This window comes from Vipera ursinii, assembly GCF_947247035.1.
Source record: "Vipera ursinii genome assembly, chromosome: 4".
Classification (NCBI taxonomy): domain Eukaryota; kingdom Metazoa; phylum Chordata; class Lepidosauria; order Squamata; family Viperidae; genus Vipera; species Vipera ursinii.
In genome coordinates, this window is record NC_139514.1 from 97,371,907 (window position 1) to 97,388,568 (window position 16,662).

The following is a 16,662-nucleotide window of genomic DNA, read 5'->3' on the forward strand; positions in this document are numbered from 1 at the left end:
ACCCCTGACCTAGATGGTTCAGAATCTCCATAGATATTAGAATAATAATTCATTTATCTCACTGATACATTTCTGAATGCATGAAACATATTTAACATTATGCAAAATACCGGCGAACAATTATGTAAGAAATAATACATGATTTTGTTTAAAAAGACAGGGATGGATGATTCACATCTCCAATAATGTATTTATAAATAATATTTATAAACAGTACTTAAGGACCTTGCAGAGGTTTTGTGGACCACAAAATCAAAGATGTAAGAAAGTACGCTCTAGTAGTTTGTTACTAGATTATATATCATAAAAGATACCTTTGAAAATTTTCTCATAATTTCACTTAAAAACAACCTTCCACACCAGATGTTGTTTCGCAATGTCCCTAATAATTACTGACCTTCCCAAAACTGTATTTCATTGCAGTTAAGGCATTATGGACCAATATATCTGAAAGCTGCCTGTTCATGGAAAATGGAATTAGCACATAGCATTAAAAATACTAACATCACATAATTTTATTATGCTACATTTGTAAATACTCCAGCCCAATGCAAAGTCTGTAATATCCATTAAGGTTCTTCGTTATGGTGAAGGCTCAGTATTTGAAGAGCTGCATCTTTGCATGCTCCAGTTTAATTTAAAGATATCGCCTGAGGCCATTTCTGAATGCCACCCTATGCTAAGATTACAGGTGGTTTATTCATGAGCAGACTCTAGTTAATCCCAAGTTATGGAATATGTTTCCTAGACCTAGAGAGAGATACAATGCTGATATTGATTACCAGTTCCATTTTTTTTGTTCTCTCATGCCTTTCAACACTTCAAAATTCAGACTGAATCTATTCTACTACTTCTTTTGTTAACTCTCAGCTCCAAATTGACTTAATTCTTCTTGTATTTAAAATGTGGTCGCTGTTCCATTCTATGTAAGTTATTTTATGATTTCTATTGCTTGTAAGTTAATTTATAATTGTGGGTTTGGCTTATTCAACCCTAAAACACATATTATTGTTAAAGATATGCCTTCTCCTTGTTTAAGTATATGTAATGATATATATCAGGAATGCCCTCTTAGAGTTAACATTAATATTTCCTAACATAGGAATTCATCCAGGCATCAAGAACTGTGGACTTTAGTGGGGCTGGAGATTAACCAAACACTTACGTAATAGTGGAAGGCAAAAAGTATAATTCACTGCAGTAACGGATTCTTGATATCTATCATATTTAAACATTTTTAACATTTCAATTTTTTCTTCCTCCTCCCCACAAAAGGGACTTAAAAGGAAGGAATTTTTCTTTAAAAGTCTAGTCAATTTTTTATAGTTTTGAAGCTTATCATATTGTTTCATAGCGCTTTTGTATTTTTATATCTATTTATTACTGTTTTCATTATATAAGTGTGTATGTCTGTGTTAAATTTTACTGACAAAGAATTAAAGGGAGACTAGCTATTTCGAGCTATTTAGCTCTCATCAGCTAGCCATACCCTTCTGAGATTCGAACCTGGGCATACTGCATGTTAGGCAGGGGTGTGTGTGTGTGTGTGTGTGTGTGTGTATTCTTCAGCCATCCTGAAATTAAAGATTATAATGTAATAGATAGAGGAAAAACTAAACAATAAAATTAATACTAAAGAAAAATATTCAAGATATACAATTTATAGCAATACACACAGACATACACACACACATAGACACACACACACAAAGTAACGTTAATGTAATATATTTGTGTGTGTGTGTCTGTGTGTATTGCTATAAATTGTATATCTTGAATATTTTTGTTTAGTATTAATTTTATCGTTTAGTTTTTCCTCTATTACATTGTAAACTTCAATTTTAGGATGGCTGAAGAATTAAATGTGTAATGAAATAACTATTATTATGAATATGTAGACAATTGTATAAAATATTGATAAATTATCTGTTAAGTAGTAAATGTATTTTGATGACCCAAATTAGGGTGATAAAAGCAAAAAATAAAGTTTCTCCCCTGTTTGTTATTGTGGTATTGGAGTATTGGAGTTAGTTTGTTTCTTTGCTGTATGGAAATAAAGTGGGGGGAAATAGTAAAATGTATTCAACACATCATAAGCTTAAAATCAATAAAAGGGAGAATTACATACCACTATTTGTGTTTGTTGTAGTCCTTCTCCTTCTTCCACCCTACAAAACAAGATTCCATACAGCAAGCGTTATAGCTCTACTTACTATGAAGTCAGTGGCAAAAAGTTTATTGGAGGTACTGTATATAAAAATATATTTCAGCACTGTTTTCACTTTTTCCCATTCTTGATCAACAGCACATGATTTCTGAAAGTAGCAATGTTCAATATGATAACTACCGTACATTATGAGCAATTATTTTTTAAAAGTCCTACGTAAGAGGTGGAGATTTAAGAAAGGTGAGAAAGAGGAAGCCTTCAGCGAGGAATGCAGACTTTTTAATATTGCACTTGTGTCTACTTAGCAATAGCAATAGCGCTTAGACTTATATACCACTTCATAGTGCTTTACAGCCCTCTCTAAGTGGTTTACAGAGTCAGCACATTGCCCCCAAAAATCTGGATCCTCATTTTACCGACCTTGGAAGGATGGAAGGCTGAGTCAACCTTGAGCCGGTGAGGATCGAACCTCTGGCAGCGAGCAGTGAGTTAGCCTCCAATCCTGCATTCTAACCACTGCACCACCATGTCTCTTAAGGAGTTTTGTATCCCCTTTCATACAAACCAAATACCATAGTACCATAAGCAAGCCAGTGGTGGTGGGTGATACACAGAGAAGAAGAAAACTGGAATCTTTTAATCTAGCAATAAATCTAAATCTAAATCTCAAATAAAATAAACCAAATCAATGTGGATGTTTTATTTTATACTTGGGTTTTAATTTATCCAATGGCTAAGTCTTTTCTGTTATGCCAGTGCTCCCCAAGCTCTTGTTCATCTAACATTAGTGGGCAGCTTTGCATGTCAATTACATTCCCAAGCTTTCTTATGATGCCAAGGTCCTAATACTAGAGCTGCTCAGAGCCAATATTCCAGACATGTCAAACACAAGGCCCGGGGGCCAGATCCGGCCCGCGAAGTGGTTTCATGCGGCCCGTGAAGCCATCCTGGAAACAGTGAGGGAACGGCCCCCACTGCCTTGGCCCTGGCCCAGAGACCCTCAGATCTGTCCCACTCCTGCCCAGGCCTCCATAGGCACCCTTGATGCCAACGATGTAGAGCTGGCTACGTCCACCCAGTAGGCCATACGCACTCTAGCCACACCCACCCAGTAGGCCATATGCACTCTAGCCACGCCCACCCAGTAGGCCATGCCCACCCTGGCCACACCCACCCTGCCCCCTGAGGGCAACCGCCATGCTGATGCGGCCCTCCATGAAATTGAGTTTGACACCCCTGCAATATTCAGTCCATGAAAAGTACTAACAATTTTTAGCATATAGTGTCAAATAGTAATTGTGGACTACAAGAGCTAAAATGGTTAGGGCAGATGCATATGAACAGAAAGAGGGCCACTTATGCATGATTTAGGAAAAGTTAACAATCAGTTTATACAAATCTCTGTGTTTGGGTATAAATTTTGTTTTAATAGAAAAGTATTCTTCAGTATAATATCTAGATGCTTGGAGTACTACTTGGGTGACCTTTTTTAAAAAAAAATTTCTCACAGTTAACTTTGTTATATTTGAACAAAATAGTTATCAAAATAGAGGAGGTCTTCAAATAAAGAGCTGTCCTTGGAGCTCAGTGGATAAAAGTAAGATAGTGTATTTTCATATTTGGAGATAGACACACAAACATACACACACAGAGAGACAGACATACCAGTTTTTGAATCAATGTACCTCAACTAGGTTAACTTTACACAAAATTTGAGACCCATTGCTCCTGTGGGATTGAAATTTAGCAAAGCTGTGGCTGGTTTAGCACAACTGCACCTTCCAGCTACAAACTGGTGCAAGGGAAGATGAGAGGGAGATATCTCCACCCTCTTTCCTGTCTCTCTTTGGCCCCTTCAGCCATTCAGATGGTGACCAGACTCAACAGGCAAGTGGTGATTGGCTGCTTTGGAACCGAGGCTGAAAACTGAAATGTTTTAATGGCAGCCGGAGGCAATGGAAGGACTCAGGTGGCTACTGGTGAGGGAGGGATTGGTGCGCGACATGTGAGTCCTCTTTTCATGCTTGAGGAAGGGCGGGGTCTTGGGGACATGCCAGGATGGGGAATGGGGTGCAGTTTTCCTCATGGTCTGCACCTCCATTTGCTTTAACTCTCCTGGCAAAGTGGCAGGCAGTTCCATGGATCAACCAAAGAGGGGGAGGAGTGATTTCCAATGCTCCCTGCAAGCTTCCCACAAGCAAAGTCAATGGGGAAACTGGCAGGACGTCAAAATCATGGCTGCTCCTATAGAGGGTCATTCTGTTTCTCTGTTTAGGTTAGAAAATACTTCATCTCTGAAAGGATGACCCAATGGGTCATGGGTTGTCTAGTGAGAATCTAAAAGTTCTGATCAACCGTATTTATTAAAAGGAAAATTAAGATTATGTCACAGGAATTCCAACAGATACCCTGTTTTCAAGTGAGACATTCACTTACAGCCAACATTAGGCCAGCAAAAGTGGGCAAAGGTTTCCAAGCCTGTCTTTTGGGAAGATGGGGCAGTCTCTATTCCCTGCTCTAAATGACCATGATGCCTTCTTTTAACACTATGAGTAAGGGTTCCCACTTATACATATATGAACTGTTTTGTGCTGTCTACTGTTTTGGGGTTATCTTAAATTCAGAGTTTTCATTTTTCAGGTAAATACAATACTATAGGGAGGAGGAAACTATGTGTATATCTCTGTGTGCTTCTATAAATAATATATGAACACCAGTTTATATACTACACCTACAGGCATACATAGGTACAATTTACTGTAGGGCTATAAACAGTGGTGGGATTCAAATATGTGAACAACCGGTTCTCTGTGTGGAAGTCCATTCTGGGCCTGGGTCACAAAAAATTAGCTACCAGTTCTACTGAAGTGGTGCAAACTGGCTACCACTGGCTATAGAATAGCATCTTATCATACTCCCTAATAGTTTGTTTTTGCATATTAAATATATTGTAATACTATATTACATATTATGCATTAGCCTAGTCTATTTTTATTTAAAAATGTATTCTTTCTTTCCAGGGAGTTGTTTTAAATTCAGGTAAATATGGCATCTATAAATAAAAGGCTATTTATTTGGAGGGTAGTATTTCTTCAGGAAATTGGTAGGTAGAGCAACACAAATAGAAATGCATAAAATTGGTATTAGGAAATTGTCACTATATATCTGTGTATGCACATACACATAATGCATTTGTTCTTCTTAAGAGGAATATATGCTATGAATATTTGAAGCCTCGTTGTATGGAATGCTGTACTGAAAGTTAGGAAAAACAAATAGGTTGTAAATTTGAAAAGGCCAAACAAAGATTTGATAATTCAGTCTTGGAAATGTTTATTCAGCTCACTCCCAGTAATGGAACCTATTCATTGCCAGCCAGTGTAAATGTAGCCATTAAAGGGTTGACTTCCAGACTGGAAAGTTCTACATAGTTATTGCTTTATGGTATAGATTTTCAGTCAAAGAAATCAGTGTTGTATCCTAAATAAAATAGATCCTTTAAACCAGACATGTCAAACTTGTGACATCACGTGATGTCATGCAACATATTGGAGCTTTTTCTCCGTTGCCGGCAATGGGGTGGGCACGGTTTTGGGATGACACGTCCAGCCCACAGGCCGGCAGTTTGACAGCCCTACTTTAATCAGTTGAATTTACACAGGGTGTAAATATCCACACCTAATTTGGATTTCAATTGGCAAGAAAATGACCACAAACTTCAAAACAGATTGCTAGCTAATATGTTGGATGTGTGATATGTGAGAAATTACAAAATGCTTCATTTCTGCTATGTGTGGATTGTGCCATCTGCCTACCTCAGAAGTATGGGGTTTGGGGTTTTATTCCTTATTTATTTATTTATTTATTTATTTATATTTATTTATTTATTATATTTATTTATTTATTATATTTTTATACCGCCCTTTTCCCGAAGGACTCAGGGTGGTGTACAGGGCAATAAATATAAAAAACAGAATACAAAAGTTAAAAAACAATTAAATATAATGCCCAAATTTAAAATTTAAAACAATAATTAAAAACATATTAAAACCCCAACCCTAACCCATCAGACCAGGTCAGATTGCTCAAATAAATACGTTTTTAGATCGCGCCGGAAGGAGCGAAGGTCGGGGGCCATCCGGAGCTTAACCGGCAAGCGGTTCCACAGGTCTGGCGCGCCCACAGAGAACACTCTCCCCCTGGGGGCCACCAATCGGCATTCTTTGATCGGAGGCACCCTGAGGAGGCCCTCTCTGTGGGAGCGCACTGGACGGAGGGAAGTTGACGCCGGCCGCAGGTGTTGCCATAGGTAATCCGGACCCATGCCATGTAGGGCTTTATAGGTCATTACCAACACCTTGAATTTCACCCGGAGGACAACCGGCAGCCAATGCAGCTCGCGGAGCAAAGGTGTAACATGGGAGTATCGGGAAACTCCCAGTACAACTCGCGCGGCTGCATTCTGCACCAGTTGACGCCTCCGAGTGGACTTCAAGGGCAGCCCCACGTAGATAGCATTACAGTAGTCCAGACGAGAGGTCACGAGCGCATGAGTGACTGTACGTAAGGCATCCCGGTCCAGATAGGGTCGCAACTGGCGCACCAGGAGAACCTGGGCAAAGGCCCCCCCTAGTCACAGCTGAATCTAGAAGGACCCCCAAGTTGCGTGCCCTATCTACGGGGGGTAATAGCTCACCCCCCATGGCCAGAGATGGAATAATCAGAATTTATTGGTGGAAAAGATGCAGTTCTAATCTTTAATTTCAGTTTGTCATTAGTAGCATTACTGTTAATGACCTTATAAAATGACCGTTACAAAAATGTAGTATCACTTCAGGTAGGCTCCTGTAATTTCAGCCTTTATCTCAGTTTTGATTTACTTTGTTTCTTCTTCATCATTATTTAGTTTACACATACATATAATTATCAAATTACTAAACAACTTCCCTATTCTTATTGAGCAAGAGTATAATTTTTCAGGCCACAAAGTAATCTATACTAACCTCAGTATATACTTGTGTGTTTAAACACAGTGAATGTTTGCGTGTTTAAAACACAGAAGCACCAAACACACAATAAATAGCAATTGGTTTAATACAAAAAAATTAAAACATGTGTCATGCATATATATTTGGGTGGAGCAACAAAGCAGAAAGTGATTACAGAAAAGGCCCAACACCTGATAGTCCTCTATCTAATTCAAAATAGTCTGTCATGTAGCTGTTAAGTAACAGGTAACAAATTCTGCAGTTTCATCAATAGGATCCACTCTTCAGTGCAACTATCACAGTGACTAACTCTTCAAATTCAATATTCTTCGTCAGTTGGGGAAGTATATTCTGCAATAGAGATATATATTCTTGGTGTTGCTGCTTCTATTGGAGAATTTCCAAGCTGTTTGTCTCTTCCTCCCAGGAAGGAAAGATCAGGCCAGTTCCAATTAAACTGATTTATTACTACTCATAATAAAGAGACACAGGGGGGGAGGCCGGGGATCTCAACGCACCACCTACTTCGTCCCACCGTCTCTTGGCTTGCTGGCATTGGGATTGCCTGCCTCCCCCGTGCCTCTGCTTCTGCCTACTGCCAGTGCTGCCGCACAAGCCTCCCACAAGCCAGGCAGCCACATCCAGATCATCAACCCCCCCCCCACACACACCTCTGCCTCCATGCTCAGACTATCTGCACTGCAATGGCTGTGGCTGTTGCCGGACACTGTCATCTCCCAAGCACTTGCCGCCTCCTGTGCTGGCCATGCCCACTCCCCAGCTTATTTTTGGGGTAGGGCTTATATTAGGCACACCCTAAAAAAACAGGCTACGGCTTATTTTTTGGGTGGCTCTTATTTTCAGGGAAACATGGTATTATTATTATTATTATTATTATTATTATTATTATTATTATTATTATTATTATTTCTATATCTCTAAATGTGGTGCTGAAAGCAAGATAGAACTACTTTTATTGATGTTTCAGGGTGGGAACTAAAATCATGTACAAAATGTGCAGATATATTGACACAAATACATACAATCCTCAAGAGATTTAAGTACATATGCTATCTAACATAAACTAATACGAGAAGTAGAAAAAAGAGACAACATCTCCATGATGATGGACTGGAGTACTCTATGCATAAATAGCTGGGATAGAAAATAGCCATGACTTTTATACTAGTCTCCCAGATATATTTTCTGCAGCAAAAATCAATTGCACCATTTTCAGATATTTTCTATCTATCTCAATCACATCTCAGCACCAAAGCTTCTATTTCTTAGTGCTTTTTGATGCCATCTTTTATTGCTCTATTATACCAAGTGACAACAATATAGCAATAGAACTTAACAGATGGACAGAGGAATAGAAAAACAATGAACAAGTTGGCATTTGTTTTCTGCAATCAAAGAGAAAGCTGTGTATGTGTCATTTTAAAATACAGTGCACATTCTGTAAGTCTTCAAGAGACAGGTTGAATTAAAAGATCATAGCACAAAATTAAAAAAAAATAGCTTGGAGTTATTTGTAAAGGCTAATCATATTAATAATGGCAGAAGTTAGAAGGATCACATGATGCTTATATTGAAAGCTCCAGTTCTTAGGCACAGTTTAAAAAGTTGTTAACTTTTAATGCCAAAATTAGCTTAAATATTAATGGCTCTAATGCAGGCACGTCCAACGGGCAACATAACGTGACATCACATGACATATTGTGACTTCTTCCCCATTGTCAGCAATGGGGTAGGCACGGTTTTGGTGTGACACCTCCAGCCCGCAGCCCAGCAGTTTGACATGCCTGCTTTAACCCTTCATTTTGATTCTGTTCAGATACAGTAGGACAGGCTCTTTCAAAGATGCTCTCTTCACGAAGAATCTTCCCTACATTACTTCCATACTAAGAAATGCACTCCTTTGGGAACTGAGTTTGGCCTCAACCATTTCTGCCTTCAGAAGGAAAAAGAGAGGCAGCTCTTTCCCCAGGCTTTTAATTATTATTTTGCATGCTGGATGTTAAAAACTCTAGCTACCATGAATGTTTGAGTGCAAAGTAAACTATAAACACAGTCTTATTTATGTATGATGGAGACTGTATGCTTCAGCAGATGTGTGTGTGTGTGTGTGTGTGTGTGTGTGTGTGTGTGTGTGTGTGTGTGTGTGTGTATATACACACACACACACACACACACACACACACACACACACACACATACATACATCATCAGATGGTCAACACAGAAATCATATTGACTATATGCTCTGCAGCCAAAGATGGAGAAGCTCTATACAGTCAGTAAAAACAAGACCAGGAGCTGACTGTGGCTCAGACCATGAGCTCATTGCAAAGTTTAGGCTTAAACTGAAGAAAGTAGGGAAAAACACTAGGCCACTCAGGTATGAATTGAATCATATCCCTGTTCAATATACAGCAGAGGTAACAAATAAATTTAAGGAATTAGATCTGATAGACAGAGTGCCTGAAGAACTATGGACAGAGGTTCGCAACTTTGTACAAGAGGTAGCAACCAAAACCATCCCAAAGAAAAAAAAAATGCAAGAAAGCAAAATGGCTGTCTGAGGAAGCTTTGCAAATAGCTGAGGAAAGGAGGGAAGTGAAAGGCAAGGGAGAAAAAGAAAGATACGCCCAATTGAATGCAGAATTCCAGAGAATAGCTAGAAGAGATAAGAATGCCTTCTTAAATGAACAGTGCAAAGAAATAGAAGAAAACAATAGAATAGGGAGGACCAGAGATCTTTTCAAGAAAATTGGAGAGATAAGGGAATGTTTAATGCAAAAATGGGCATGATAAAGGACCAAAATGGCAGGGACCTAACAGAGGCAGAAGAGACTAAGAAGAGATGGCAAAATTACACAGAAGAACTATACAAGAATGAGCTTAACGTCCCTGATAATCACAATGAGGTGGTCACTGACCTCGAGCCAGACATCCTAGAATGTGAAGTGAAGTGGGCCTTAGAAAAGCTGAGCAACAACAAAGCTAGTGGAGGTGACAGTATTCCAGCTGAGCCATTCAAAATCTTAAAAGACGATGTAGTAAAAGTGCTACACTCAATTTGCCAGCAAATTTAGAAAACTCAACAGTGGCCACAGGATTGGAAAAGATCAGTTTACATTCCAATTCCAAAGAAAGGCAGTGCCAAAGAATGTTCAAACTATCGCACCATTGCACTCATTTCTCATGCTAGTAAAGTTATGCTTAAAATCCTACAAGCTAGACTTCAGCAGTATGTGGATCGAGAACTACCAGAAGTACAGGCAGGATTTCGAAGAGGCAGAGGAACTAGAGATCAAATTGCCAACATACGCTGGATCATAGAGAAAGCTAGGGAGTTCCAGAAAAACATCTACTTCTGCTTCATTGATTATGCTAAAGCCTTTGATTGTGTGGATCATAACAAACTGTGGCAAGTTCTTAAAGAGATGGGCGTACCAGACCATCTTATTTGTCTCTTGAGAAACCTATATGCGGGCCAAGAAGCAACAGTGAGAACTGGACATGGAACCACTGATTGGTTCAAAATTGGGAATGGAGTCCGGCAAGGCTGTATACTGTCACCCTGCCTATTTAACTTATATGCAGAGCACATCATGAGAAAGGCAGGGCTTGATGAATCAAAAGTTGGAATTAAGATTGCTGGAAGAAATCTCAGCAATCTAAGATATGCAGATGATACCACTCTAATGGCAAAAAGTGAAGAGGAACTAAAGAGCCTCTTGTTGCGGGTGAAGAAGGAGAGTGCAAAAGTTGGGTTGAAACTTAACATTAAGAAAACCAAGATCATGGCATCCGGCCCTCTCAATTCCTGGCAAATAGATGGGGAAGAAATGGAGGCAGTGACAGATTTTATTTTCCTGGGCTCCAAGATCACTGCAGATGGGGACTGTAGCCAAGAAATTAAAAGACGCTTGCTCCTGGGGAGGAAAGCCATGGCAAATCTAGACAGCACACTAAAAAGCAGAGACATCACCCTGTCAACAAAAGTGCATATAGTCAAGGCTATGGTCTTCCCAGTTGCAATGTATGGCTGTGAAAGTTGGACCATAAAAAAGGCTGAGCGCCAAAGAATTGAGGCCTTTGAACTGTGGTGCTGGAGAAGACTCTTGTGAGTCCCTTGGTCTGCAAGGCGATCAAACCGGTCAGTCCTAGAGGAGATCAACCCTGACTGCTCTTTAGAAGGCCAGATCCTGAAGCTAAAACTCAAATACTTTGGCCACCTAATGAGAAGGAAGGACTCACTGGAGAAGAGCCTAATGCTGGGAAAGATTGAGGGCAATAGAAGAAGGGGACGACAGAGAATGAGGTGGCTGGATGGAGTTACTGAAGCAGTAGGCATGAGCTTAAATGGACTCCAGAAGATGGTAGAGGACAGAAAGGCCTGGAGGAACATTGTCCATAGGATCACGATGGGTCGGACACGACTTCGCAGCTAACAACAACAACAACAACAACAAGGAATTTTAACTGCTTTAATGCTACCTTCCTTCCCTAGAACCATTCAGCTCAGCTCCTAAAATGTCTTCCATGCATTAATACGCAGTGTTTCTCATCCACAGCAACTTTAAAATGACTGGACCTCAACTTCTGGAATTCTGGTAGTTGAAGTCCACCCATCTTAAAGCATGGTGAGCTGGGCAATTCTGGGAATTGCCTGAATAAATCAAAGAAAAAACAAAACAAAAAAGAAAACAGAAAGAATCCATCAAGGGTTAAAATAAATTTGTCTGAAATGGTATAGAGTTTCCTGCCTGAGCAGTGGGTTGGACTAGATGACCTCCAAGGTCCCTTCCAACTACTACTACTACTACTACTACTACTACTACTACTATTACTATTACTATTATTATTATTATTATTATTATTATTATTATTATTATTATTATTTAGGATTCAGCTGCCAATTAACCTTTAAAAATAAGAACAAAAGCAAAAGTTCAACAAGTGAACTCAAAAGTGCCCAGCATTTTTAAGGAAAAAAAAACATTCTGCCAGTATAAACAAATGTAAATGCCCACTGAGGAACTGCATTCTTCGAGATTCCCCTTCCCAAGTGGGTCCATAGCCATCTAAAAGTCATTTCGGGTCATTCCTAAGTGCCCCCATTTAAATCCAGAGTGCAAGACTGCCAAAGAAACATCTCTGGCAACAGGCACAGCAGATCGCAAGAGAAAGAATGCCTTTCACTCTTTAGCAGCTGTCCTGGGCAGGAATTTAAAGAATATTTAAATAATAAATAATATTTTAAAGAGAAGCTGAACTTCTCTGTTTCTCCTGAAGTTTTAATGTTTGCAAAAATTAAGAAGCTGTAACGTAAAGTGATTAAAGTTATATTGTATATTTAATTGGAAATGGTATTCAGCCATGAATATTAATTGTCCAAACCCATATAAAACTCTAATCCAGCACATTAGCAGACAGCAAACATAATGGGATGAAAATGACAAAAGAGATGTCTGCTCTTATTTTGTAGAAACTTGATGGGCTTGATGAAAACATGTCAGAAGGTCTGCTGCTTAATTGCTAATTTTGCTTAACTAATGAGCTGAACTGAGCTCATAGAAAATATCAGTTCTCTTTCTCTTTATGAGGATGAGAGTCATCAAACAAGACTCCATGAAGCAAATGCTGAATGCAGAGGGAAGGGACATCAATACTTATAGGCATACACTTCCTTTCCCCCAATCATATGGTTGGTCTCTCCCCCCCACCCCCATTGACCAATCATATGGTTGTTCTCTCCCACCCCACCCTCCACCCCCATTGAGTTTAGAGTCACTAGATCAAAGTCCTGAGTGTGATCTTTGAGCTGATTTGGAATTGCCAAATCCAGATTATGAATGAAAATATTTATTCTGGCTAAAATTCATTTCATGCCAGGCAACTGCTCCCTGGAGTCCTGACCCATCCAAAAAATTATGGCTATAAAATTCAAGATTATCTCACATGTCCCATTTGTAAAAAAGCTTTGTTGACGAAATTAAATGGTAGTTCTTATGAGAATCCTTTATTATTATAGTTGGTCCCAACAGGACAGATCAGAGGTGGGCAACGAGGAGAAACAAAGGGCAACTGGAAACCAGGTTTGAATTCCTCAGACATAATGACATCTCCACTTCATTACACCAAATTTCTCAATCTAATGCTTCCAGATCTTTAGAGGTCAGTTGCAAACTAGTATGGCCTTTGGCTGAAAATTATGCAGTTGGCAGCCCTTACACACCTGGAGAGCATCTGGTTAAGAAATCAACATTATATATATATATATATATATATATATATATATATATATATATATATATATATATATATATATATGTGTGTGTGTGTGTGTGTGTGTGTGTATGTGTATATATATATATGTGTGTATATATATATATATATATATATATATATATATATATATATATATATATATATATATATATATATATATATATATAAATTATATGTTTTCTGAGGTTTTCGCGGGTGCCTGTATGTGGATCCTTGGTTTTTCGGGTTTTTCCCCGCGTAGAACTAAAGGTGTAGGCGCAACGTTTCGACAGAATCCCATCCGTCATCATCAGGCTGGTGGCTTTAGCTTCCTTCTTCTGGGAGAAGCATGTGGCTGTTTGTTCCTCTTTTTTAAACTGCCAGAGGGGGTGTGTTCTGTGGAGGTGTGCTCTGATTGGGTAGGGGACCAAGTGTGTTCTGATTGGGTGGGAGTGTGTTTTGAATGGTGGGTGTGTTCTGATTGGGTGGGGGGGGTGTTCTGAGTGGATGGGCTGGTCTCAGCTGCCAGCTCCAGACCTGAGCTGGTGAGTTGTGCTGCTTTTGTTCGGCTTCGTGTTTGTGGTGGTGCCATGTTTTTATAGTGGGTGTCAGTTTGCTTATTGTGTGGTTTGGAGGGGTTTAAAGTGGCTGATGTTGCAGCTGTAGTTAGGTTTCTGTTTTGTGGTTGTGCCTCGTTGTCATTGTGGGTTCGGATTTGCTTTTTGAATGGTTGTGTGGTGGTGATGTCATGTGATGTTATCATGAGTTTGGGTCTGGTATCATTCTTGGTGGTTGGGCCTCGTCTGTCAATCAAGGCGGGTTTCCAAATGGCTGGTAGGCGAGAGGTATCATCTCGTTTATTCATGCTGTGGGGGCGTTTTTCTATCTCAATGGCTTCTCTGATTATTCTGTTGTTAAAATGTTCAATTTTGGCGATAGTTTTGGTTTTTTTAAAATCAATTTCATGTCCCGTGGCTTCAAAGTGTTGGACCAGGGATGAAGTTTGTTCTCCCTTTCTGAGTGAGTTTTTGTGCTCTTCAATGCGTGCACTTATTCTTCTGTTGGTCTGTCCGATGTATGTGGTGGGGCAGGTGGTGCATGGGATTTCGTATACTCCTTGGTTTTCTAACCCAATTATGTCCTTGGGGTTTCTTAGGATGGTGGATATTTTTCTGTCTGCGTAGAATGCTGTTTTGATGTTGTGTTTTTGGAGGACCTTGCTGATTCTGTCTGTGGTCCCTTTTAAGTATGGGAGGAGGGCTTTGCCATTTTCTTGTTCTCTGTCATGGGTTTTTGTGGGTGTCTCTCTTCGGATTAAGTTGGTAATCGTGTTTCTTTGGAATCCATTGGCTGTTAGTACATTAGTGAGAGTGTGTAGTTCGGTTTTTAGGTGTTGTTCGTCAGCTAGGTGTTTTGTTCTGGAGATGAGTGTCTTGGCTACGGAGTTGATCTGTGCTGGGTGGTGGTGTGAGAGTGCGTTCAGATAGCGGTTTGTGTGTGTTTTTTTATGGTAGATAGTGTGTCCTAGGGAGCCGTTGGATTTCTTGTAGACTAAGACATCAAGGAAGGGAAGTTGATTGTTAGCTTCTGTTTCCATGGTGAATTGTATTTTGGGGTGTAGGCTATTGAGGTGTATGAGGAAGTCATCCAGTTTTTCTTTGCCGTGTGGCCAGATTACGAAGGTGTCATCTACGTATCTGAGCCAGAGTTTGGGTTTGTGGTTGGATTTTTCTAGAGCGAGGGTTTCAAAGTGTTCCATGTAGAGGTTTGCGATGAAGGTGAGAGGGGTGATCCCATGGGTGCTCCTTCCATTTGTTTGTATCTTTGTCCATTGTAGATGAAGTATGTGTTAGATAGGCAGTGGTTGGTCAGATCTAGGATGTGTTTTGGGGGGTTGTATTTATTTAGGATAGCTGTCAAGGCTTCTTTGATTGGCACTTGGGTGAAGAGGGATACAACATCGAAGCTCACAAGTAGGTCGCAGGGCTGTAAGTTTAGTTTACTTATGATCTCTATGAATTGGAATGAGTTTTGTACGTGTGAGGTGATGGAATTTGCATAAGGCTGTAGTTGTTTGGCAAGAAATTTGGCTAGATTTTGTAGAGGTGAGCCTATGGAGCTGACTATGGGTCTGAGTGGGGTTCCTTCTTTGTGTATCTTGGGCAGACCATAGAGCTTAGGACATCTGGATGATTTTTCTCTGGGAATGATTGTTTTCTGGATCTCTTCACTGATGGGGGTGGCTTTTATTTTTGATTTTATGGTTTTTTCCAGGTAGGTGGTGGGATCTGTCTTGAGGAGTTTGTATGTGGAGTCTCGGAGTAGGTTGGATAATTTGGTATGGTAGTCAGATGAGTTCATTACCACCGTGGCGTTGCCTTTGTCTGCTGGCAGAATGATTATGCTGGTGTCATTTTTTAGGTTAAGTAGTGCTGTCTGTTCCTCTTTGGGTAAGTTGCTTTTGGGTGGTTTGCTGGTGCAGAGGATGTTGGTAACTTCGAGTCTGATTTTGTTGGCGTCATCAGGGTTAATTTTGGTCAGGCTGGATTCGACTCCGCATATAATGGTTTCCGTGGGAATGTGTTTGGGAGCGACTGCAAAATCAGAAACGAACTCCACACAAAAAGATTCCTCCTGGACCGAATCAACAGAGACCTCCTCACACTTCACCTCAAACTCAGCAACAAGATCCACCCCACACTTTGGGACAAATTCAAACAAATCGCCGTCTGGAGAGCTGAAACAGAGACTGCCTACAAAACAGACACACACACCAATAAACTCCGAAGACTAAAGGAACGCCAGAAACAAACCCCTCCTCTCCCACAGCAACACATGAAACAAACTGTGCACAACATCTCAGATAGGATTCTCACCAAAGCCGAAACCAACGTCCTGTCTAAAGGATTTAATTTTGCATGGCACCACCACAAACACGAAGCCGAACAAAAGCAGCACAACTCACCAGCTCAGGTCTGGAGCTGGCAGCTGAGACCAGCCCATCCACTCAGAACACCCCCCCCACCCAATCAGAACACACCCACCATTCAAAACACACTCCCACCCAATCAGAACACACTTGGTCCCCTACCCAATCAGAGCACACCTCCACAGAACACACCCCCTCTGGCAGTTTAAAAAAGAGGAACAAACAGCCACATGCTTCTCCCAGAAGAAGGAAGCTAAAGCCACCAGCCTGATAATGACGGATGGGATTCCGTCGAAACG

The 16,662-nt window shown here is 40.2% G+C and overlaps 1 protein-coding gene across 1 annotated transcript in view; it reads right to left on the minus strand.

Annotated features, from left to right (window-relative positions):
- Nucleotides 1–16,662, minus strand: part of FGF14 (fibroblast growth factor 14) — a gene marked incomplete at both ends in the record, with an annotated part of 341,505 nt that overhangs the window by 163,107 nt on the left and 161,736 nt on the right. The window contains one exon of the mRNA XM_083361728.1: nucleotides 2,129–2,168. Coding sequence (XP_083217854.1) covers nucleotides 2,129–2,168 — 40 coding nt within the window. The remainder of the gene's footprint in view (nucleotides 1–2,128; nucleotides 2,169–16,662) is intronic.